Here is a 24,243-nt window from a genome sequence, read left to right as displayed (position 1 = left end):
ACCCCTAGCCTGGGAACCTCCATCTGCCCTGGGAGCAGCCCTAGAAAAGGCAAAAAGGCAAAAACCAAAAACAAACAAAAAACGACAACATAATAGTTTGTGCCTCCCGCCTTCCTCACTCCTAGACCACCCCCGCCCCGGTCACCTCTGGTTTGTCCTCTTTATTCCCTGAGTCTGCTTCTTTTTTGATATATTCACTAGTTTTTTGTATTTTTTTTTTAGATTCCACATATGGGATATCATGGGTTTTTTGTTTTGTTTTTTGCCATTTTCTTGGGCCACTCCCACAGCATATGGAGGTTCCCAGGCTAGGGGTCCAATCAGAGCTGTAGTTGCTGGCCTGCACCACAGCCACAGCAATGCCGGATCCGAGCTGCGTCTGCAACCTACACAGCTCACGGCAACGCCGGGTCCTTCAGCCACTGAGCAAGGCCAGGGATCGAACCTGCAACCTCATGGTTCCTAGTAGGATTCGCTAACCACTGAGCCATGATGGGAACTCTAGGATATCACTTTTTATCTTTCTCTGATTTACTTCCCTTTAGTGTAATGCCCCCAAGTCCATCCATGTTGTTGCAAATGGCAAGATTTCATTCTTTTTTTAACCACTGAACAGTATTCCGCTGGAGGTATGTGCCATCTTCCTCCACCCATCTGTTGATGGGCACTTAGGTTGCTCCTGTGTCTTTGCTGCTATAAATAGTGCTGCCATGAACACTGGGCCGCATGGGTTTTTTTTTTTTTTTTTTTTTTTTTTTTGCTTTGCTTTTTAGGGCCACACTCACAGCATATGGAGGTTCCCAGGCTAGGGCTCCAGCTGCCGGCCTACACACAGCCACAGCAACATCAAACCTGAGCCGCATCTGCCACCTACACCACAGCTCATGGCAACACCGGATCCTCAATCCACTGAGCGAGGCCAGGGATCCAGCCCACAACTCATGGTTCCTAGTTGGACTCGTTTGCACTGCACCCCGATGGGAACTCCTGGCTTGTTTTTTTTGTTTTGTTTTGACAGTACCCAGGGGTGGGACTGCTGGTTTACATGGCAGTTCTATATGCAGTTTTCTGAGGAAGCTCCACACTGTTTTCAGTAGTGGCTGCACCAGTTTACACTCCCGCCAGCAGTGAGGGGGCTCCCTTTTCTGCACGCCCTCGCCAGCGCTTGGTACCTGCAGACGTACTGAGGACGGCCATTCTGCCCGGGGTGGGGGTTCTTCCTCATGTTTAGATGGTCCAATCCGCACGTTTGTATTAAACACAGACACAAGTTAGTGGAGAAAAATCAGAAACCACAACTCAGTCAACAGCCTGAAAGAGTAACTTGCAGTCACTCAGAGCCCCGCCCCTGGGGTCCCCATTCCCGTCTTGGGATGAAATCTTCCAAACTTGCAGGCACGCATCTGTATTAGTCTGTTGAGGCCACCACAGCAAAATACCACGGAGTCAGGGCTTCAACAAGAGGCTCCCTTCTGATGACGGCTACACAACTATAACTGTGACAAAATCCACCCTGAATTAAAAAAAAAAAAAAAAAAAAAAAAAAGAGGCTTCCTCCCTCCCAGCCCTGCAGGCTGGGGCTCGGGGACCAGGGCGCGGGCAGAGCTGGCTTCTGGAGGCCACCTTCTCACGGCGGCCCGCACAGCCTCCCCTCTGCAGGGGCCTCTGGGGACTGGGGGGACGAGGGCCGCCCAAACGGCCTCGTTTCAACGCCGCCACCTCATTCAAGGCCAGTCGCAAAATAGAGTCACGCTCGGGGCGGGGGGGTGGGCTGGGGGCCAGCACCTCGAGATGTGGACCCGGGGGCACGATGCGGCCGCAGCAGCCCCCAAGCCCACGGGCAGCTCAGCGACCTCCAGCAGGGCCCCGGGTCCTTGCCCAGGTCCTGCAAGTGCTGTTTGCCGCCGGCTGGTCTCCGCGTGGGGGCGCTTCTCCCTAACGCCCCGAACCTAAGACCCTGCCCGTGGACCGAGTCCCACAAGGCGACGGACCCAAGCTCCCGCAAGCGTAAGATACACTCACCTTGCACGGGCCTGACGGGTGAGGTGACACATCCTGACTTCAGAGAAGGCACGACCCAACTCCCGCCTTCAAGCCCATGAGCTGCGCCGCTGGGACTGGCCTCCCCAGGGGCCCTCGGCCTGGCGGCCCTCATCCAGGCGACGCTGGCTGGGCTGGCCTGGGGACGTGACGGGACACGTCTAAACCCAGGGGGCAGAGGCCGTGACAGACACAAACACGCAGCGTCTCTCCCAGACAGGGACTCACATTCCAGTTGAAGGACGAGCCCCAGGCTGACTGGTGACACGGCCCACGGCCAGGGCCTGGGGGGGCCCGGCTGGTTCCCTGCTACTGACGCCCTAACCAGGCCCTTCAGGGGGCCAAGGCGCACAGAAGACCCACGGAACACTCGGCACGCGGAGGCCCCAGTGGTACCGTGGCGGCCAAGGGGCTAGAAAGACCAACCCAAGCCTTCCGAGAAACCCCACAGAGGTGCCGCTCCTCTGGGCACGAGGAGGGCAGGGATCAGACAGCCTTTCTGTTCCTGTTTCTTTGGAATCCCACTCCCCTTTTAAATGTCACCCTGCTACCCAGCATCATCAAGACGGGCCGTGCCCCTCAGACTTTAACACACAGACGAGAGCAAGAAGACAGGCCCTCGGAACAGAACACACACACCCATCCGCCCGGACAGCCGCACTGCAACCAACACCTATCACCCAGGTGAGCGGGCCTCTGGGTTCCCAGGGGCCGGGTTAAAGCGGGGCCCCGACCCGAAAGGGGCGCTCTGCTCGTCACGTGAGTCCCCGGGGCAGAGGACAGCGGGCTTTGGAGACGGTCTCTGTCTGAGAGAGTGGACGTGGGCTGAGAGGACTGAGGGCGGCTGCGAAAACCTCAGCTCTGCAGGTCCCTCCTGGACCCCAGGGCTCCTGCCGGGAGGGGGATTCGGTGTCAGCACACCCCCCCCCCCGCACCTGCCCTCTTGGAAAACAGACTCTCACGATCCACGCGCCCCAGTGCTCGCAGCAGCACTGTGCACAGCAGCCGAGACACCAAGTAGCCTGGGTGTCCGCTGACAGAGGGCTGGATGGCAGAGGTGGTTCACACAGACAAGGGAACGTGATTCAGCCACGAGAAGAACGAAAGCGCGCCACCCTCAGTGACACGGACGGACCTGGAGGGCATCGGGGAAAGACAGACACCGCGCACAGTCTAAAAATACACTCCCGGAGCTCTTGCTGCGGCTCAGGGTTATCAACGCTACCAGCATCCATGGGGGGTTCGATCCCTGGCCTTGCTCCATGGGTCAAGGATCCTGCGTTGCTGGGGCTGTGGTGTAGGTCGGTGGCTGCAGCTCCAATTTGACCCCCAACCCGGGAATGCTGCAGGGGTGGCCCTAAAAAGATTAATAATAATAATAAACTACTGAATATAACAAAAAAGCAGACTCACAGAGAGAACTAGCGGTTGGCAGGGGGGGAGGGACGAGATGGGGGAGGGAGGAAGAGGTACTCGCTACGGATCAAGGAAACTCTAAGGACAGACGGTACAGCCCAAGGAGTACAGCCGACATTCCACAGCGACTATCAATGGAGTCTCACCTCTAAGAACTGTGACTCTCTCTGCTGTAAAAAACAAGAAAAAAAATAGACTTCTAAAGTATTGGAGCTAATACATGTATTTGTTTTCTTCTTACAGCTGCACCTGCACCACATGGAGGTTCCCAGGCTGGGGGTCGAATCGGAGCTGCAGCTGCTGGCCTACACCACAAACACAGCAACGTGGGATCCGAGCTGCTGTGTCTGTGACCCACACCACACCCATGGAGTGAGGCCAGGGATCGAACCCACGTCCTCGTGGTTACTAGGTGGGGTTTGTAACCCACTGAGCCGCAACAGGAACTCCTGTAGCTAATACATTTGAACATGGCCTTACAACACAATTCAAACATCAAGAACAGACACTGCGAAGCCTGTCCCCTCCCAACGCCAGCAGCTGGAACGCCGGCCCTTCTGTCCCTCGCCCGCCTCTGCGTCAGGACGGCTCTGTCCTTCAAGGTTCCAGATGGGTCCAGAGCGGTTCTCCCCTGGCCGCTCAGTCCCCCAAGTCCTCCCCAGTTCTGAGGGTACAACTCCCGCCCGTCCTTTATCTGTACGTGTGCAGGTGCAGCTGCAGACACATTCTGAGAAGTGGCGACCGGCAGGTGCAGGGATACGTTTCGAGTTTTGACCGACAGGCCAGCGGCGCCGCTCTGTGCTGATCACAGACAGCAGACAAAGGCTTCGCTTCCAGACCCCGCCACCACTTCTGGATTCTGGCCAGTACACCCAGCAGAAAGACTCTCACGTGGTAAAGCGCCCCAGTGTGCCTTCAGTCTGCAGCCTCTCCCGAGGGGAGTGGAGATCTCTGTGATTCTTCTCTTAGCTGTTTCCTCAATTGCTAGAAGTTCTTTTTGTATGTTGGAGAAATCAGCCCCTTGGTTTTGTTTGTTTGCTTGTTTTCTTTTTAGGGCCACACATGGAGGTTCCCAGGCTAGAGGTCCAATTCGAGCTGCAGCTGCTGGCCTGCGTCACAGCCACATGTATTCCGGCCACATCTGCGACCTACGCTGCAGCTCACAGCCATGCAAGGCCGGGGATCGAACCCGCATCCTCATGGATACTCGTTGGATTTGTTGAGCCACAACAGGAACTCTGAGAAATTAGCCCTTTGTGGTAGGAGTTTCAAATTCTGTTCCTTGTTTGTCTAGCTTGTATTTTTTTATTCATAACTTTCCATTTTTTACAGTTCTTGCCTTTCTGATTCATGGATCTTGAGCCTTAGGGAAAAAGGCTTTTGTTTGCGCCTCTGGTGAGTTAGTGCCCATAATATACGCTACGTTCCTGCGCGTGTCTAGGTTTAAAGATTAGCGCTTTGTAAGATGGAGACAGCGGCTCACCAGTCCTGTTTGCCGCTTCAGTGACCGCAGCTGCAGCCTTCCTTCTACTGGCGGCTCCCAAAACCACTAGAGAAGGACCCGAAGTTGGAGGCATATTCTGATGAAAGCTCTGCTTTGCGAATGACCACTCGGGTCTCCAGGAGCCCTGCCATGACCGGTGGCTCCACACCTGGGCATTTACCCAAGAGAGATGAAAGCAAACAGCCACCCAAAGCCTCACACAGAAACGTTCTCAGCAGCTGACTTACGACAGCCAGAACCTGGACCCGTCTACACACCCACGAAGACACCTGGCACACCAAGCGTGTCCATCGACACCACAGAAGCCGCTCGGCAACGGCATGGAGGGAAGTTCCGGAACTGGTGGGTGATCAAAGGCCAGAACCCTGCCCAAGCAAATGAAGCTACCCCTGCAAAGAGCTTATGTGGTCGGACTCCATTCAAATACAATCCCGGAAAATGCCAGTTAGTCTGTAGTGATAGAAAGTCCACCAGCGGTGGCCTGGGGGCGGGGGTGGGGGGATTTCACACGGAAGTTCTGGGAGTTGCGGGGGCGTCCCGCGGGCTGCACCCAGCAGAGTCGTGCCTTCTTGCATCCAGCCAGCACGTAGACACGAGTCCACCCGCCATCGGGACTCGATCCCACCAACGGTGAGCGAGGAACTCTTTCAGAATACTGCTAGACTTCATGTCTGCATTTTTTTAACCAAGGTTTATTCATCCTTATTAAAGCAAGGTCCTAGCATCTTTGTCCAGCCTGCAATAAAACTAATGAGAACAGCATCAAGCATAGTGAAGCCGAGTACTCAAACCTCCGACCATTCTCACATCACAAAGGACGCTCAATTTCTCACACCTGCAGATCCCGCTGTGGTGCAACAGGACGGACGCGGGGATGCAGGTTCAATCCCCAGCCTGGCACAGCAGGTTAACGACCCGGAGTTGCTGCGGCTATGGCGTAGGTCACAGCTGCAGCCTGGATTCAACCAATGGCCCGGGAACTTCACATGCCTCGAGGCAGCCAAAAAATCAAGAGAAAAGTATTCCACAGCTGCCTTTATCGCACGCTCCCACCCCGCCCCCGCCTTCCTGATCCGGTCTGAAAGCTGTGTCTGCCGTCGACAGCACTGTCCACCCCGTCGTTTTAGTGTCCACTCCAGTAAGCAAAGGTGACAGAACGGCCACGCTCAAGTTCTTCCAAGAATGAAATGCTGCATTCGTTCAGCATGCAGGCTGCTTGGCACCTTCTCTTGCTAATCGGTCGGCTTCTTCATTGCCTATAAATCCCGCATGGCCAGGAACATGCATCTGTTAAATAAATGTTTCCTTTTATTTTCACTAATTTTTCACACAAACAACACATGACTACTTCTCCTTGTAAAAAAAATTTCTTTTTGTATTTTTAGGGCCACATGTGCGGCATATGGAAGTTTCCAGGCTAAGGGTCGAATTGGAGCTACAGCTGCCGGCCTAGGCTAGAGCCGCAGCAACGCCAGATCTGAGCGGTGTCTGCGACCTACCCCACAGCCCAGGCAACACCGGATCCTTAACCCACTGAGCGAGGCCAGAGATCGAATCTGCATCCTCACGGATACTGGCCAGGTCTGCGGGCATCGCACGACAACGGGAACTCCTCCTCTTTAAAATGTTTCGACCATTCCGAGGGCAAGTACAGACGCCCGCCTCCTCACCAGGGTTCTGCCAGCACAGGGCACGCGCCCAGCACGCCTGTGCAGTGGATCTGCGAGGAGAAATGCTTTGGTTGCTCCACGGATTGGATGTTACCGTTGAAGAGCTTTGTTCCCCCTTAACGGTGGGGCCCGAGAAGCTTCCAGGCAGAGCAGATGCCTGGATGGACGTGCACACCAGGCACACACATGCACACACACACGCGCGCACACACACATGCGCACACGCACACGTGCACACACACGCTTTATCCTCCTGCTGTTAAAAAGAAGGGATGTTGAACTGCTGTTGCTGAAAGGCAAGCTCACATGTCAGGCTGCCAAACTGTCACCGTGGTCCTGGGCTGGGAGAGCAAGGGAGGATTAGGGAAATGGCTGCAGTTAAACGACCTCGCATTGTTTGAAAAAGTAATTTTAGGAGTTCCCGTCACGGCTTAGCCCTAACAAGCCCGACGGGTAGCCGTGAGGATGTGGGTCCAATCCCTAGACTTGCTCAGCGGGTTAAGGGTCTGGCGTTGCTGTGGCAACCATTTTGGGAAAAAAGACACGTTAAGAAGGTCTATGCACACATTTTTTTTTTTACTAAAATACATTATAAATTAGCTGCTTCCCAAGAAACAGGAAGTTGACTGTCACAAGTCACTTTCACAGGGGTCAGACTGCCAGGGCGAGGACAGCGTCGAGGACACTGTCCCCCAGTCTTGTGACAGGACAGAGCGCTCTGGGTACAGGACCTGCTGTGAGAGCAGCAGGACTCACAGGAACATCAAAAAAATCCTAAATCAGTCCTGACACCGGCTCTGACACCGATTCCGCGGACAGTGATTTTCGCGGAAGTCATCCGGTCCCTCAGAGAAACCGAGCTCCCCGGTCGACGCACTCGATCTGGCCGAGACCCGGGGAGACACTCACCCACTGAACGTCCATTCCCTGGGCGAGGCGCTCCAGCTCCTGGAAGTCCTCTTTGTTGACCACCTCCTTGTGGGTGCTTGTCCGCCAGCCGTTCTTCTTCCAGCCCGGAACCCAGCTAGTGATGCCTGGAGGACGGATCACCCCCCAGCGTCCTGGTCCCTCTGCCTCCCACACGGCCCTGTCACCAGGGCTGCGCGTGCACCCGAGCAGCCTCCTGGACTTCCCACCTCCAGCTCGGCTCTGCTCGTCCCCGTGCTCTCGGCTAAGACACGGCCTCCTCCAGCCTCCTCTGCATCCCCCGCTCCCCCACATCGTCCTACACCCGCGCGGACACACGCTTGGACCAAGAGCCCTGAGAGCCGGGGCATATCCACCTACCGCCCTGCCTTGGGTGGCGCCTTTGTGCCAAATATGGAGGCACACAGGCGCCAAAGCGCCCATGCGTCCTGACAGCAGACGCCCAAAGTCACCCCCACGGACCATCTGGGTCCTGCCCTGCCTGCTGCAGCTTCTCCCGGGGAAGGATACACCGACCTCCCTTCGTGGTTACTAGGAAAAGACCAGAAGTAAAGGCAGACGCTTGCTCACCATTGATGGTGAACATGCTGTCCGTGTAGAGAACCAGCTTGCTGATGTTCTGAGCCTTCGCCAGCTCGAGGGCTTTGCAGGCCGCCTTCAAGAAACAAGTCAGTTGTCTTGCTGCAGAAATTGTTCAACTTTGGACATGACTGATGTTCAAAATCACTTCAAAAGGTAAAATCCTTTTTCTGGGCTAACCGTATGATCTACATGGAATAATGCTACATGTACCATTCTCCTCTATTTAGACATCGATTTGAAATAAGTTTTATAATTTTTCTAGAAAATTCCTATTCTTTAGAACTCTTACTGATCCCAAACTAAGTTTCTTCTGGATTTTAAGTATCTTATATACACAGAAAGTAGAAAGTTCATTGATAAGTTCCAGTCAGTGGTAAAGAATGATAAATTAACATCTTTAGTGGAAATACGCATCTGATAACTTACATGAATTTCTGCTCTTTGGTTTGTTTGCCGTCCAGGAAGTCTAATTCCTACATTTCTGGGAAAACAAAGGAAAATAAAATGATATAGCTAATTCTCAAAGTGATTTCTTAAGCTTCTTAATGGGTAATAGGCTTGTGTGTGTGTGTGTGTGTGTGTGTATTTTTCTTTTCTTTTTTTTTGCTTTTTAGAGCCGCATGTGCGGCATGTGGAGGTTCCCAGGCTAGGGGTCTAATTGGAGCTATAGCCACTGGCCTACTTCACAGCCACAGCAATGCCAGATCGGAGCACGTCTGCAACCTACACCACAGCTCACGGCAACGCGGATCCTTAACCCACTGAGCAAGGCCAGGGATTGAACCCGCGACCTCATGGTTCCTAGTCGGATTCACTTCCGCTGCGCCATGATGGGAACTCCTATGTTTTTATTTGGATACAAAAACACAGCTTTTAAAAATCAAGCCACCAATGCTAGCATTTTACTGGAAAGTGCCATGGTGTGGTCCTGCACAAGAACCCTGGGCCAGGAGGCAAAAGCTAAGTTTAATTTCTTCACCTGAACCATATCAGCATGCGGCCTTGGGCAGGCACCCAGGCCACGGACCCATGGACCCTCGGGTCACACCAGCCAGCCACCCCTTCCAGGGTTCAAAGCTAAACGAGATGCTGAAGCGAAGCCAGGACCCCATGGACCAGGACGCGCCAGCGAGCGGCGTCGTTACTCAGCAGCTGTTAATCACCTGCCGGCGCCCGGGCTCTGGGAGCAGCTGGTCCACTGCGTCCGGGTCCTTTCACACTGAACCTTTGGTCAGTTAACACTCAGGTTCTTCTGAATTCAGGCCCAGGTGTTCACTGCACTGCACCGCACTGTGACTTTGTGCCTTTTGAAAAGCAAGGGTCGGCTCTAGCCCACACGTCGTCAGACTCCGGAGTTGGGGGGTGGTGGTGAAGGGCCTTGAGTCTGGTGACCCCACCTCGTGCATCTTTGCCAAAACCACCTCCCAGCGCCTGGTGGCCCCTCTGCCTCTCCTGCCAACACCACAAATATTCACTCCGTAGGCGGAGCCTGCCTTCCCCCTCCACAGTTCTGGGATATGGCGCATGAAATGTGAAGCTTAAGAAACCAGCCTTTTCAGTCTACTTACAAAGGATGGCCTGGCCCCCAGTAAACACCAATTCCTGCTCGAGCCCGCCTCCGCCCATTACTGGAGCAGCAGCCGTCAGTGTAGACAACGACAAATTCCCCTGTAAGCAAGAAGCCTAGTGAGTGCTCCTGGCTCGACCTTCATCTAAAACATTTACTAAGGCTGAATCAGCATTTGAAACTGAGGGTATCACGCTTTGGAAGTTTTCTGTGTGGGAAAACATGACCGAGTCCACACATGAGGAAATGCGACACGTTTTGTTTGGATCACTCGCAATACTCCCGACTCGCACGGCGGGAACGTTAAGGGTGAAAGCCGTCTCTCTGTAAACCTAGCATCCCCTCCCTTGGAGTCAAGGACCAAGGCCGCCGGGCCTCTCACAGGCAGGGAGCGACCTTGCAGACACGCGCTGCCTCAACGAGGACCTGCCTGGCAGAGGTCAGGTCCTCCGACACATACCGGCCTGACGGCTTTGCTGGGTCCTTTTGCCACTAGGGAACGGGTCCTGCCTTTGTTGCGTTTTTACACATAAATATATTTAGACAATGACTGTATGGAAATTTTAGAAACCAAGAAAGAGGTACCCATGTAAGAAAACGTGTCCTTGCCGACGGGCGGCGGGGGCCCTGCGCTCTGTTTCACGTGCTTGGCTGGCAGCTCGGCCTTCTCCACCTCGTCTTCGTCCTGGGGCTCACGCGGGCGCTTGTTCGCCTTCACGTGGGATTCCTGTACCTGTCCGTTCCCCTGCCCTAAGAGACAGAGTCCCCTCAAAAGCCAGAAGAAACAAACACTGCGTAGAATGGCTGAGAATCACGAAATGTGCTAAGCCAGGCTCTGCAGGCAGCTTTCTACACAGGGAAAGACAAGATAATCCACACCACCTGAGACACTGATGTCTGGGGAAGTCACTCTAAATCTCCCACGACGGGAGGTCCTGCCGTGGCGCAGCGGAAATGAATGTGGCCAGGAACCACGAGGTGGCGGGTTCGATCCCTGGCCTCAGTGGGTTAAGGATCCGGCATTGCCGTGAGCTGTGGTGTAGGTCGCAGACGCAGCTTGGATCCTGCATTGCTGAGGCGGTGGTGCAGGCCAGCGGCTACAGCTCCAATTAGACCCCTGGCCTGGGAACTTCCATATGTTGTGAGTGTGGACCCAGAAGACAAAAAAGACCAAAAAAAAAAAAAAAAAAAAAAAAACAACCAAGACAAGAATCATACTTCCAAACCCGCTTTCTATCCCAATCCCATTTCTTTGTCTTTGGTAGAAAATGGAATTGTCACATCACAACCCCCTTCAAAAGCTGTGGGGGAGGAGTTTCCTGATGGCTCAGCAGGTTAAGGACCTGGCACTGTCACTGCTGTGGCTTGGGTCCCATTCCTGGCTGGGAATCTCTGCATGTTGAGGGCCCAGCCAACCTCCCCCACCAAAAAAACCCCAACAACCAAAAAAAAGCCAAAAAGCCAACAAAACCTGCCGGGGGCAGGGGAAACAGCTACACAGTGACTGAGGGGCTCCTCAGCTTTGGAAATCTGCCTTTCAGGGTAGAGTCCTAGCGTGATCTGCCTCTCCCCAGACTCTGCTTTGTCCAGAATTTTTTTTTTTTTTTTTGTCTTTTCAGGGCCGCAACAGCAGCACATGGAAGTTCCCAGGCTAGGGGTCTAATTGGAGCTGTAGCTGCCAGCCACAGCCACACCAGATCCGAGCCGTGTCTGTGACCTACACCACAGCTCACGGCAATGCCAGATCCTTTACCCACTGAGCGAGGCCAGGGATCAAACCCACCATCTCATGGTTCCTAGTCGGATTCGTTTCTGCTGTGCCACGACGGGAACTCCTGTCCAGAATTCTTATGACACCCCAAGAAACAGTTGTTCAAAACCTGAGCATCACAGTGGGTTCCAGAGATTGTTCAAAAAAAGCTGATTTAAAATATCCTCTGCTCAGTCTTAATCCACTGCAGTACAAAAGTCTGTGTAGAGTTAATGAAAAAGCACTTCTTCGAGCTGGGTTATGATATATTTTGAGCTCTAAAGCAGTCGCCCTCAGTCCCGCCTACCCATGGGCCTTACATTAGGCCTTAAACTTCAGTTACTATACTCTCTGTAACATGTGAAATTGGAAGAAATTCTGATTGTGTGACTCTATCCTAGAAAAAGAAGAAACACCACACAGGTTCATGCTGTGAAAAGAACTACATTTATCATTTTACAACTAGCGCCCATTCAAGCCAATAACAAAGTTTTTTGTTTTGTTTTTTCTTTTTTTTAGGATGGCGCCCGCAGCATATGCAAGTTCCCAGGCTAGGAGTCCAATCAGAGCCACAACTGCTGGCCTAGACCACAGCCATGGCAACCCTAGATTCAAGCCAAACCTGCGACCTCTGCCACAGCTCACGGCAACGCCAGATCCTTAATCCCCTGAGTGAGGCTTAAGGATCCGGCATTGTCACCGCTGTGGCTTAGGTTCTATCCCTGGCTAGGAACCCACATCCTCACAGACACTACGTCAGGTTCTTAACTCACTGAGCCACAAAGGGAACACCAAGAGTAAGTATTTTAGAAGACGGAATTAAGTAGTGAGGACGCCGAATGGAACAGGAGAGGTGAATCTTGGTTTGTCTGATACTGTTAAGAACCTCTAAGCTAAAGTGTTTACAGCCTGTCTCCTGATCTGTAAAATGGAAACAATCATAGTATCTTTATATGCTTAAGGGGTAGCTATATAGATCACATGACACCTAGGATCTGAAAGGCTTCGACTAGGTTAAAATGTCACAATGATGAGACTGGGGACTACCTTCTGAACCCTCATGGCTTGCAGAGTTTCTGACGAAAGCCCAGGCTTCCTCCTCTGTGGCAAACTTCTTAAATCTGGCTGCAGGAAACCGATCCACCTGTGCTCTGCATTCATTCCTAGAACAAAGTGCAGTGTTACTTCCTTTCTCTGTTATTGATCCTCTTTTTCTTTTTTTTTTTTTTTTTGTCTTTTGAGGGTAGAACCCATGGCATATGGAGGTTCCTAGGTTAGGGATCGAATCCAAGCTACAGCTGCTAGCCTATGCCACAAGCACAGCAACTGGGATCTGAGCCGCGTCTGTGACCTACACCACAGCTGATCGAGGCCAGGGATTGAACCCGCGTGCTCATGGATACTACTCGGGTTCGCTACCCACTGAGCCACGAAGGTGACTCCACTGATCCTCTAACAGATTCTTTTCTTAGGCTGGGAATAGTGTGAAAAGGTTGGGGCTGTCAGCTCTTTGGGGGTAAATGGTTGTACCTCACTGTCTGTAGTTTTTTCCTGTATGTCCAACCCTTCACCCCGTCACGCTATGTGCCAGGCAGCACAAGGCTCCATCAAAGCGTAGAGAACTCTGGACCGTTAACCATTTCCTTACAACGGAAAGGTCAGCTTCTGTGATGCTTCTTCCTCGGTAGCAGAGCTGCACCGGGAAACTCGGTGCACACACAGTCAGATAATAAGTCGCACAGTGGGAACAGTGCTGGTGGTGGAGTCACAACCCCTGTTCAAGCACCATGAACTTCTTGACCACGGTAACTACATCCAGTAAACTCACATATATTAAACAACTGTCACAGGGATACAAACATTAACCTACAAAATTTCCCTTTTTAAAAACACCGGGAAGATTAGATTAGGCATTGAGTTCCGCGATGTGTAACTTTTTGGAAACTCTTTCAACAGCGAGGAAGGGTTAAGTTGAGGCCTCTGGCCAACCCCAGACTGGCGTTTCTGATACTCCCCCTGAAACGAAACCGAGTCGGACCGACGCCGGGAGCTCCCGCGCCTGCCCCGGGCCCACGGCCGCCCTAAGCCCCTTCAGGGGAGGCGCGGCTCCCTCACCAGGTCAGGAAGACCCCGGCCTTGCGGCCCCTCCTCACGGCATAGAACATGGCGAGCGCGCGGCAGCCACGGCCACTGCAGCGCACGACGGACACAGCCACTCTGTGCACCACGTCCAGGAGCCTGGTCATCGCTCACCCCCGGCCACCAACGGGCATCTCTGCTCCAGGCCGCGCGCCGCCATCACCCAAAACAGACTTCCGGCGCCGGCGCGGGGAGATGACGCGCGCCCGGGGCGGGGCCTAGAGTCAAGCGCTTTCTGACTTGTCAATTTCCTGGCCGTCTCTGGGAGGGTGGGACCCCGGACGGGGAGGGGGCGGGGCCTGGGCCTTTGTGGGCGTGGCCCAGGGCGGGGGGCTGGGCGGGGCGATTCGAGGCACCTACTCTCGCCGCGCACCGCCCCCTGCAGCAGCCCGGGGACTGCGGGGGTCCCCGGGCTCAGGTGGGCGCTGGAGGCTCCGGGTGGGTGGGGTCGGACAAGCTTCCTCGCTGGCCTGGAGGCCAGAAAACTCTGGGGTTCACAAGCGGAACAGAGGAGTGAGTGCCTCTGAGGGAGAGGCGGGAAGGTGCCCTGCTCTAGGAAGCGGGGAGGCCTTCCCCTCGCCCACCCCCACCCCACTCCACCCAGGTGGGTGTGTAACCAGCGGGAGCTCGGATACTTAATTCACCGCGACCCAAGGAGAAAGTGTATTTAAACTACTTAATTTTCTTGAAGTCTTCAGTTCACAAACGTTATGGAACACCTACTATGTGCCACCCAGCGCCGGGAATGCAAAATTGAGTCAGTCTGAGAACCAAGGAGTGAGTCCCCAAGATGGACACGTGAACACATAGAGGACAATGCAAAACCGGCTGCTTGAGAAGCAGGTGGGAAGAGCGAACACCCGTGCCCAAGGGCCCGGGACGCACTAGCGCCTGAGTGAGGTTTTGAAGGATAAAGGATAGTTTACGCCCGTGGATTAGGCAGAGAAGGAAGTAGGGTGTTGCTGGAAGAAGGAAGAGCAAAGAAGTGATCAACGTGTTGTCTGTTGATTCGATGAACATCAATTTTAAAAATTTCAACTTTCCTGGAAGTTCCTCTTGTGGCTCAGCAGTATGCATGAGGATGTGTGTTGGATCCCTGGCCTCCTTCAGTAGGTCAAGGATCTGGCGTTGCTGTGACCTGTGGTGTAGGTTGCATATGTGGCTCTGATCCCTAGTTGCTGTGGCTGTGGTGTAGGTGGCAGCTGCAGCTCTGATTTGACCTGTGGCCTGGGAACTTCCATATGCTGCAAAAAAAAAAAAAAAAAGTGCATTAAGAAACTCTTAATGATTATCACGATTGTGATTGAAAATACTTTCATTGACTAGAGAACGGTGTTAAAAAAAAAAAAAAGCTGGAAATTCCCGTTGTGGCACACACACACACACACACACACAAACACGAATCCAACTAGGAACCATGAGGTTGTGGGTTTGATCCCTGGCCTTGCTCAGTGGGTAAGGATCTGGCATTGCCGTGAGCTGTGGTGTGGGCTGCAGACTTGGCTCGGATCCTGCGTTGCTGTGGCTGTGGTGTAGGCTGGCAGCTACAGCTCCAATTCGACCCCTAGCCTGGGAAGCTCCATACGCCTAAAAGTCAAAAAAGAAAAAAAAAAAAAAAAAAAAAAAAAAAAAAGCCCCTCTGGGCATCAAATACACTTGAGAGGCCTGGCCTTCCGCCACACTCCCAGGTTGCTACTAGTTGTTGGCGGTCTTCCCAGTGTGTGCTCTCAGCTGGAAGGGCAGAGTAAAAGTGCCACCATCCCCTATCTCCGTAACATAGATCAGTTACGGAGCTAAAGACATTTTAACTGTAATCTTCCCAAGACAATGGGCTTCTGTTATTTTTTGACCCATTTACACGACACCCTCAAGGGGGTCACCAATGTCCTCCTAAAGGGGACCTGTAGACCAGAGCAGGGCCAGCGAGTGTGACACCTCAGCAACACTCGGTGAGTGTGACATCTCAGCGACACTCAGCGAGTGTGATGTCAGCGTCGCTCAGCGAGTGTGACACCTCAGCGACACTCAGCGAGTGTGACACCTCAGCGTCACTCAGCGAGGCTTTGTCCAGCGGCTTTCCAGACCTCAGTCTCCAAGCAAGCGGGGCTCAGGTCTCCAGCGCGTGGAATTGTGGGGGCTTGAGCAGCACTTGACCAGCACACTGGGGGGTGGGGGGTGGAAGTGTGGGTGTGGCTCATTCCCCTCCCATCCCACTTATCTGTCCCTGAGCCACTTCGCATACACTGACCTAAAATTCTGAGCCACGTCTGCAACCTACATCACACCTCGTGGCAGCTCCAGATCTTTCACCCACCGAGCGAGGCCAGGGATCAAACCTTCATCCTCACGGATACTAGTCAGATTTGTTTCTGCTGAGCCACGAGAACTCCTGAATGGTGCTGCTTTTGATGAAATATATCGAAGATGAGCAAGTTATCAGTTTATGATTAAAATCAAAAGTGAAACAGTTCTGGAGTTCCCGTCATGGCTCAGTGGTTTACAAACCTGACTAGCATTCATGAGGACATGGGTTCCATCCCTGGCCTTGCTCAGTGGCTTAAGGATCTGGTGTTGCCGTGAGCTGTGGTGTAGGTTGCAGATGCAGCTTGGAACCTGTGTTGCCATGACTGTGGCGTAGGCCAGTGGCTACAGCTCTGATTGGACCCCTGACCTGTGAACCACCATATGCCGCAGGTGCGGACCTAAAAAGAAAAAAAGAAGTGTAAACATTTCTATAATTTAAATATTAATATCTGAGCAATTAACTTCTGTCTACTGGTAGGTCACCAATGTCTCCCAGTCATGTACTGTTATATAGGAAGGATGACCTTGAGACTTTCCAGAAGAAGCCAGTGTCCTTGCTTCAATTAAATCTGCAAGGTTTCACATTCATTACAGGCTTGCACATTTATTTCACTCACATGCTTCTTACACTGGCTGATAGATAATAATAATAAAAATGCTGCCAGCTATAAGTAGAGGGGAGAGAAAAACCTTCTGTTAAATTCAATCCATTAATTCTTGATCGGACAGGCAGGTCCATAAATTCATTTTACATCCAAGGACTCATCAGTAACTCTCCGTCTGTCATTTTGTTATTAACATCGAGAACTGTGATGTGGAGGGGAAAGAATGACCTTGAAGTCCAGGCTCTCTCATCCACCTGACCTCCAGTCTTCCTGCCTCACAGCACTGAGATAAAGCACTGCCAACACCGGGGCCTCTTCAATGGGGACTTCTACACACTATGGAAATAATTTTTTTTAATTTTTTATGATCAAATTGGGTATTTCTTCAGAATGCAAAACTGATTCAGTACTTAATACAGTCCATTGATATAAATTATCTCACATAAGAATAAAGGATAAAACATGAGATCACCTCAATAGATGCAAAAAGGATGTTTGAAAAATTTCTCTGTTCATGGATATTTAGGTTGCTTCTATGTCTTGGCTACTGTAAACAGTGCAGCATTGAACACTGGGGTACATCTATCTTTTTGAATATGGTTTTATCTGGATATATGCTCAGGAATGGAAGTAATTTTTTAAAGAACAGATCTTGTTTAACCATGCCTTGGCCAGACTCTGCATCGGGCACCACCTTCTTCCCTCCAACCCCCCCCCCCAACACACACACCCTCAGTCCCGACACCCATTCTCTCCTCCAAGTTTTGCTCTGGAACTCTCCCCGCCCCTTCTCCTCTGAACTTGCCCGAAGCTGCCCCTTTGAAATGAAGCCTTCTGAGGAGCCTGAGGCTAAACCCTTTATTTTTCATACTCCCTGGACCAAGGCTGAACTGTGAGCCAGGGTCAGCAATTTTCAAAGTAAAGATCCTCACAGATTTGCTGAGGAATTTAAGCATTACTTCAAACGTCACTTGGTCTCTCGTATATCAACTACTTCAAATGCTCGTTAGTGAAGGTCAGACCCAGCACAGGATGAAAAGCACTCACTGGGGAAATCCCGACCCATCTCCAGAATGACACACCAGAGACCAGCCACAAACTCCTTATACGATTGGGCTGGGGGATTGCTAAGCAATTCCTAGGGCTATACTTTCTCTTTTGTTTTGCTTTTTTCTTTTTAGGGCTGCACTCCAGGCCTGTGGAGGTTCCCAGGCTAGGGGTCAAATTGGAGCTACAGCTGCCAGCCTACACCACAGCCACAGCAACGCGGGATCCTCAACCCACTGAGCGAGATCAGGGATTGAACCCACAACCGCATGGTTTCTAGTTGGGTGTTTCCTCCGAGCCATGTCAGGAACTCCTATACTTTGTCTTTTGAACAATTTCCAAGTTGACACTTAATTTCTCAGTGAGGAGTTCCCATCGTGGCGCAGCGGTTGATGAACCCCACTAGGATCCATGAGGATGCGGGTTCCATCCCTGGCCTCGCTCAGTGGGCTAGGGATCCGGTGTTTCTGTGAGCTGTGGTGTAGGTTGCAGACAATGTGGTGTAGGTTGCAGTCACAGCTCGGAACCTGCGTTGCTGTGGCTGTGGTGTAGGCCAGCTACAGCTCTTTTTCAACCCCTAGCCTGGGAACCTCCATATGCCTCAGGTGCAAACCTAAAGAAAAAAGCAAATAAAAAATTCCCAGTGAGATTATAGCTTTTTTCTTTCTTTTTTTGCTTTTTAGGGCCACACGTGCGGCATATGGAAGTTCCCAGGCTAGGGGTCAAATCGAAGCTGCAGCTCTCAGCCCACACCAGCAGCACACTGGATCCGGCCGCTTCTGCGACCTACATCACAGCTCACCGCAATTCCGGATCCACTGAGGGAGGCCAGGGATCGAACCTGCATCCGCATGGATACTAGTCTGGTTGGCAACCCACTGAGCCACAACGGGACCTGCCCCCTTTACCTACTTCATTGTTTATGTTACTGCAGTTCATCCTCCTATACTTTGTCCTACAATTTAGGTGACGTCTTCTTCACTAAACTGCAGTCTCACAAGGGCAAAGGCCAGTGGGTTCTACATGTAACTATGGCACCTAGGGCAGGATTAGCACAGAACACACGGATCAACAATTACTTGGGGGAGTTCTCTTTGGGCAACTCGTGCCGCCTTAAAAAAAAACCCAAAAAAACAAAAAAACCCAAAAAGCAAAACCCCCACAATTACTTGGCTCCTGTCTAGGGGGAGGGAGTCCTTTACACCCGAGTTTCAAGTGAGAGGATGGTAGGACTTTTTCAGTAAACGAATTGTGTGTTGAACTCCTGGCCCGTTCTGAAGCAATTTGCCATCCCTGAATCTTTCATGACACCTCGACGAAGTTCAGGTGTCCGGCTCCAGCCCTGGCTCTCCCCGAGCATCCTTCCCGGGCCCTGCGTCTGGCCCCGAGGGCATCACCACCCGGGGTGGTCTTCCTCCAGCCTGAGGCCGCCCCACGACAGGTGTTCGCTGACGTCTCAGACTTGTGTCGGCAGCACAAAGCAACCGATGCGAGAGCCCAGTGTGGCCAGAAAATCACATTTATTCGTAGAGCACTTCGTTTCCAAACAGCCGTCACAAACGTCATCCCACTTGGTTCTCCACAAGCCGAACTGGAATCCAGGTTTCTGATTCCTTTTCATGGCATCAGCGGGGACGTCGGCCTCCTCGCGTCAAGTTAGCCTTTCTTAAACGTCCTGTCTTCGAGGGTAGCCCAAGTGGCTTTTCCTGGTCTCCCGCCCAGACCTCGCCCAGCGCCCGCCTGGATGCTCAAGAGCCCGCCCAGGAACTCCCGCGCACGGCGCCGAAGAGGAAACTCGCGGGGCGGAAAGGCGCTACGGACGCACTGGTCCCCCGGAACCCCTTCCTGGGGCCCTCTAGGCTTCCACCGCGTCTCAGTGGTTCTTCCGGTTTCTCTCGCGCTATTCCCGCCTCTTCCGTTCTGTTGCCGAGATTTAACGGACTCTCGCGACATCTAGGCCTCTTCCCAGGCCTACAAGCGTCGGTGGCGGCAACGAGAGTTGCCGGCATCGTCAAGGTATGTCTCTCCCCGGCGCCATGCCCGTCCGCCGGCTTTGAGGGGCACACGTCTGGGGTCCTCGGGTGGGGATGCGGCCGATTACCCGGCCCGCGGCGCCCGATGGCTTGTGCGGGGAGGGCCGGGCCGGGGCCGCGGGCCGCTCGGCCTGAACGCTCTGTGCTTCCAGGTCCAGGCCATGTTCAGCTCCAGCGCGAAGATCGTGAAGCCCAATGGCGAGAAGCCGGACGAGTTCGAGTCGGGCATCTCCCAGGTGAGGGGCGGCGCCGGGGTCGGGGGCCTGGGGCCGGGGTCCGGGTCGCGCGCTGACCGCCGCTCCCGCCGCCTCCCCCGCAGGCCCTCCTGGAGCTGGAGATGAACTCGGACCTCAAGGCCCAGCTGCGCGAGCTGAACATCACGGCCGCCAAGGTGAGCGGGGGCCCGGGAGGCGGGCACGGGGGGCAGCGTCCGCGCCGGCGGGCGCCGGGGGCCGGGCGCCGGGGTCCGGACCGAGGAGGGCGCGCGCTTTCCTGTCCCTCCAGGAAATCGAAGTGGGCGGCGGTCGGAAGGCCATCATCATCTTTGTGCCGGTGCCGCAACTGAAGTCCTTCCAGAAGATCCAAGTGCGGCTCGTGCGCGAGCTGGAGAAGAAGTTCAGCGGGAAGCACGTGGTCTTCATCGCCCAGGTACCGGCGTCTCGTTCGGGGCGCTCGCGGCGCCGGGGTCGGTCAAGAGCGAGACCCACGCTTCGCGGGCGGGTCGGGAGCTCGCGGCCCCGGTGGCCGTCCACGTTGGGGCCGCTCCCGTGGCGGCGGCGGCGGCGGCCCGTCCCTGGCGAGGCAGGTGGAGGCCTGGGAGGGAGGGGGCACGGAAGGGCTGGTGGGGGCGCGGGGCTGGCTTTCCCGCCCGCAGGGCCCAGGGGCGGCGGCGGCCCGGCCGGTGAGCCCCGCCGCGCGTGCGGAGCGAGCGGTGTGTCCGCTGGGGAGAGACGCGGGAGCTTGCGCCTCCCGCAGTTCCGCTCGCTCGAGCCGCAGGTCCTGAAAGCAGTTCCGAGGAAGGACTGCTCAGGCTGTCGGGCTTTCCGGGGCTTCACATGTACCCAGCCCGGAGGCCCCTTGGCTTTTAAGGCGCTGGGCCGCTTCGTTTTCCGACACCTTAGGGCCTTGCTAAGGCAGTGTTACCGCATGACAGTGTCTGTCTTGCAGAGGAGAATTCTGCCCAAGCCAACTCGGAAAAGCCGTACAAAAAATAAGCAGAAGCGTCCCAGAAGGTGAGTTCTCAACATCAACAAATCTGTGTACCACTGTTACTAGTTCTTGATTTTCCTGGGTTGTTTATGTAGGTTTCTGAATTAAACATAATTTAGGAGAGCCATTCACATGGCAACTTGTATCGAGATTGTTAGTTTTTGTATATAGTTTTGTGGTTTAAGTTTTAGACATTTTGAAATGAACTCTGGAGGTAGGGGTCACGGGGCAGGGACTCACACCGGTGGTGGAAGAGGTTACCGTTGTCACAAAACGCGAGGCTGATCCTCCAGTTCCTGGGCGAAGAGGAGGAGGCTTTCCCGGCGGGGCCGTGGGGGGGGGCTTCTTCACGTCTCACTGTTGTGGGTCGAGGCTGGAAAACTAGGTTTCCTGTTGCTCACAGGCTGTAGGTGTCACTGGTTGTAGATGCTGGCGGGCGATGTGTTGTCAGTCGACTGACTTGCCGGTTCTGGGAGGTGAACTCCGATGTTGGAGGTTGATTCCGTGATCTGGGCTCTCGGGTGCTCTGCTGACATCTCTGGTTTCCCAGACTTGGCGCGTCGGGTCCCTGCAGAGGTGGCCGCAGGTAACGGTCCCTCTGGCGCCCCCTCCACCTGCGAACAGGCTGCAGCGCCGGGTGAGCACGCACACGCGCCTTCAGCTGTTAGTAACGCAGATTCTAAAATCCCCGGGAAACAGGAGGGAAGAGTCTGGTGTTGGGCAGAGTCTCCTGTGCCAGTCGAGGTGGAGGAAGGAGCGGCGAGGGGGTGAGGCTGGAACTGGGCTCGTTGGTCGGTACCTCGAGCTTGCTCTCAGGGCGGCTGGAGCAGCTTGTGAAGCCAGGGGTTGGTTTGCGTCCCCGTGCGTTGTGACGAGTGAAGTTGCGTTGCCGCTGCTGCTGCTCACAGAGGTGTGAGGCAGAGCTGGGGTTTTTCTCGGAGACTGGCTTGGATTCCACTCTGCTTCATCCCTTGAAGGAGGTGTAGCTGGCGAGTGTCCGAACGTGTGCCTCCCGGGCCTGGGCCTGGGGAGGGTGCGCTGGGAGCTGGGCAGCCATCGATCCGGGGCCCTCTGTCTGCTCTGCTTCCCAAGCGCGATGAGCGCTTTGGGAGCTGGGCGGCGCTCAGCTCCCGGGACCCTGGGGCCATGGGGCCTCCGTGGTCTGTGAGGAGCCCCTGGCGTGGGGAGCTGCTCGGAGGACGCAGAGATGAGTGCGGCAGAGTCTGACCTGCTGAGGGGCGGTACGACCCGGACAGGTGCCTCAGGCGAGGCGCCCCTGCAGACACCGCGGTGAGAGCCGTCTCTTGGTTGGCTCGCTGCGGGGGCCTCGTGGTCCAAAGCCGAGGCCCTTACAGTTTGGGATGAATCGACCCTTCTTGGCGTCGGGCAGCCAGATGGGCTGTGAACCTGGAGTGGTGATGCGGGAAGGAGCAGGTTCCCCTGGCGCTTTGTGCGGTGGGTTGGGTTGAACACGGGGGACCCTCGCAGGGGAGGCTGTGTCCTAGAGCTGCGGCCGGCAGTGTCTCCTGGGGCGGAAAGTCACAGGGAACAGGGGCGAGTTGGGTGCGTTTTGGAGGCTGAGGGCGGCCACGTCGGGTCAGAGGGCATCAGTAGTGGTTTCGACAGCATTGCAGGGGGTGGTTTGGGGAGAAGAGCTCACTTCAGGGATGGAGGCCAGAGGCATGCAAGTGACAACAAACCCAGCGTGTAAAAACGAAAGTTCCGGGAGCTCCTGTGGCGGCTCCGTGGGTAAAGGGCCCGGCAGTGTCCGTGAGGATGCGGGGTCAATCCCTGGCCTCCCTCAGTGGGTTAAGGATCCCGCGTGGCTTTGGCTGTGGTGTAGGCTGGCGGCTACAGCTCCAGGTGGACCCCTGGCCTGGGCGCTCCCATTTGCCACAAGTGAGGCCCTAAAAAGAGAAAAACACGCGAGTCCTCCTTAACCCCACACCCTGGCGGTCATCACTCCCAGGGGCTGGCGTGTGTCGTTTACAAGGCGTCAGTTTAAAACGCACGGGGGAGTTCCCGTCGTGGCACAGTGGTTAGCGAATCCGACTAGGAACCATGAGGTTGCGGGTTGGGTCCCTGCCCTTGCTCAGTGGGTCAAGGTTACAGTGTTGCCGCGAGCTGCGGGGTAGGTTGCAGACGCGGCTCGGATCCTGCGTTGCTGTGGCTCTGGTGTAGGCCAGTGGCTACAGCTCCGATTCGACCCCTAGCCTGGGAACCTCCACATGCCGCGGGAGCGGGCCAAGAAATAGCAAAAAGACAAAAAAAATATAAAAATAAAAAAATAAAACGCACAGGGTGCTGACCTGTTGTCTTGGGCACGGCTCTGGCGTGATGTTTTGAACGTATGTAGTCTGTTCGAAAGCCGGTGTGCATTCGGTTTCGAGAGGTGCCCGGGGCGGACAGGAGGGCAGACTGGGCTAGACCTCGTTGTCACCTTTGTCACCGGCTTCTTTAAGCCGCACGCTGACAGCCGTGCACGATGCCATCCTGGAGGACCTGGTTTTCCCGAGTGAGATTGTGGGCAAGAGAATCCGCGTGAAGCTGGACGGCAGCCGCCTCATCAAGGTCCATTTGGACAAAGCACAGCAGAACAACGTGGAGCACAAGGTAAGGGGCCTCCTGCCCCGGGGGGCCTGGCCCAGGCGAGGGGGGCCTGCAGCCTGACCTGTCTCCACGGGGCGCGGCGCCTGCAGCAGTCTTGGGGCACTCGGCTGGCTTTCTGCATCCGCACCTCAGCCCGCTCCCCCCAGAACTGGGTGTCAGGTTTGAAATTGGGGTGTTGTAAAAATTGGCATTCCCTACCTTTTAACTAGTAGAGAGGGAAGGAGGCGAGTCTGCGGCGGGACCTTCAGTGAGGCTGCGCTTGTGCGCGGGGCGTGGGCGTGCTGGCATCCCATGCTGGCACCCCAGGAAAAAGAACCGAGCTGAGGGCCCAGCCCTCGTGCCGTCTGGTGTCCGGAGCCCGGCCTGGTGCCAAGCCTGTCAGGTGCCCAGGAGAAAACCTGCGTGGTAATTGTTAGGCCTTGACAAGTGTACTTAAAGGTTTTGTGATGAATGGATTGTTTCTTTTCTTGTAGGTTGAAACATTTTCTGGTGTCTATAAGAAGCTCACGGGCAAGGACGTTAATTTTGAATTCCCAGAGTTTCAGTTATAAACAAATGACTAAATAAAATACTATTCACAGAACTCTGTGTGTCTTTCAAAATTTCAGGTGTGGGGAGTTCCCATTGTGGCGCAGTGGTTAATGAATCCGACTAGGAACCATGAGGTTGCGGGTTCGGTCCCTGCCCTTGCTCAGTGGGTTAACGATCCGGCGTTGCCATGAGCTGTGGTGTAGGTTGCAGACGTGGCTTGGATCCTGCGTTGCTGTGGCTCTGGCTCAGGCCTGTAGCTGTAGCTCCAATTAGACTCCTAGCCTGGGAACCTCCATATGCCGCAGAAGC

General features: G+C 54.4%; 2 protein-coding genes across 4 annotated transcripts; one reads left to right on the top strand and one right to left on the bottom strand.

The window, feature by feature from the left end:
* Positions 1 to 3,663: 3,663 nt before the first annotated feature.
* Positions 3,664 to 13,767, bottom strand: RNASEH1 (ribonuclease H1). 3 transcript variants are annotated; one of them, XR_014839478.1, is made up of 9 exons: positions 13,572 to 13,765; positions 12,504 to 12,619; positions 10,292 to 10,456; positions 9,708 to 9,807; positions 8,566 to 8,620; positions 8,128 to 8,212; positions 7,540 to 7,664; positions 6,460 to 6,680; positions 3,664 to 6,247 (listed from the first exon to the last, which is right to left on the bottom strand). XR_014839478.1 is itself a non-coding variant. In XM_085015753.1 (8 exons), the coding sequence occupies exons 3-8, from the start codon at positions 10,293 to 10,295 to the stop codon at positions 6,161 to 6,163; spliced, it is 456 nt and encodes a 151-aa protein (XP_084871879.1). In that variant the 5' UTR covers positions 10,296 to 10,809; positions 11,393 to 12,619; positions 13,572 to 13,765; the 3' UTR covers positions 3,664 to 6,160. The 3 variants fall into 3 exon arrangements, 2 of the variants coding, with proteins under 2 accessions (XP_084871879.1, NP_001230610.1); XM_085015753.1 differs by lacking the exon at positions 6,460 to 6,680 and having other exon boundaries at positions 10,292 to 10,809; positions 11,393 to 12,619; NM_001243681.2 differs by lacking the exon at positions 6,460 to 6,680 and having other exon boundaries at positions 5,633 to 6,247; positions 13,572 to 13,767.
* A 5,743-nt stretch (positions 13,768 to 19,510) lies between these two features.
* RPS7 (ribosomal protein S7) lies at positions 19,511 to 23,986 on the top strand. The gene is made up of 7 exons (XM_005662783.4): positions 19,511 to 19,567; positions 19,737 to 19,820; positions 19,904 to 19,975; positions 20,089 to 20,232; positions 20,752 to 20,816; positions 23,256 to 23,406; positions 23,877 to 23,986. The coding sequence occupies exons 2-7, from the start codon at positions 19,746 to 19,748 to the stop codon at positions 23,952 to 23,954; spliced, it is 585 nt and encodes a 194-aa protein (XP_005662840.1). The 5' UTR covers positions 19,511 to 19,567; positions 19,737 to 19,745; the 3' UTR covers positions 23,955 to 23,986.
* The last annotated feature ends 257 nt before the right edge of the window (positions 23,987 to 24,243 follow it).

Source organism: Sus scrofa, chromosome 3 (assembly GCF_054392235.1).
Source record: "Sus scrofa isolate SSC_HxYL_T2T_F1_AM1 chromosome 3, Sscrofa_HxYL_maternal_Yorkshire_Landrace_v2.0, whole genome shotgun sequence".
NCBI lineage: Eukaryota > Metazoa > Chordata > Mammalia > Artiodactyla > Suidae > Sus > Sus scrofa.
The sequence above is the reverse complement of the archived record's forward strand: the minus strand, read 5'-3'. Positions and strand labels throughout refer to the sequence as shown.

Bases quoted from the DNA above. Each gene is read 5' to 3' on its own strand.
- RNASEH1 (NM_001243681.2), bottom strand. From the start codon at position 13,702: ATGACCAGGCTCCTGGACGTGGTGCACAGAGTGGCTGTGTCCGTCGTG. The intron at 9,808-10,291 runs GTACCTCTTTCT...TCTTGCTTACAG, and splicing joins GGACACGTTTTCTTACATGG to GGGAATTTGTCGTTGTCTAC. The intron at 6,248-7,539 runs GTGAGTGTCTCC...TTTATTTAACAG, and splicing joins AGGGAATGGACGTTCAGTGG to ATGCATGTTCCTGGCCATGC.
- RPS7 (XM_005662783.4), top strand. From the start codon at position 19,746: ATGTTCAGCTCCAGCGCGAAGATCGTGAAGCCCAATGGCGAGAAGCCG. The intron at 19,976-20,088 runs GTGAGCGGGGGC...CTGTCCCTCCAG, and splicing joins TGAACATCACGGCCGCCAAG to GAAATCGAAGTGGGCGGCGG. The intron at 20,817-23,255 runs GTGAGTTCTCAA...GGCTTCTTTAAG, and splicing joins AAGCAGAAGCGTCCCAGAAG to CCGCACGCTGACAGCCGTGC.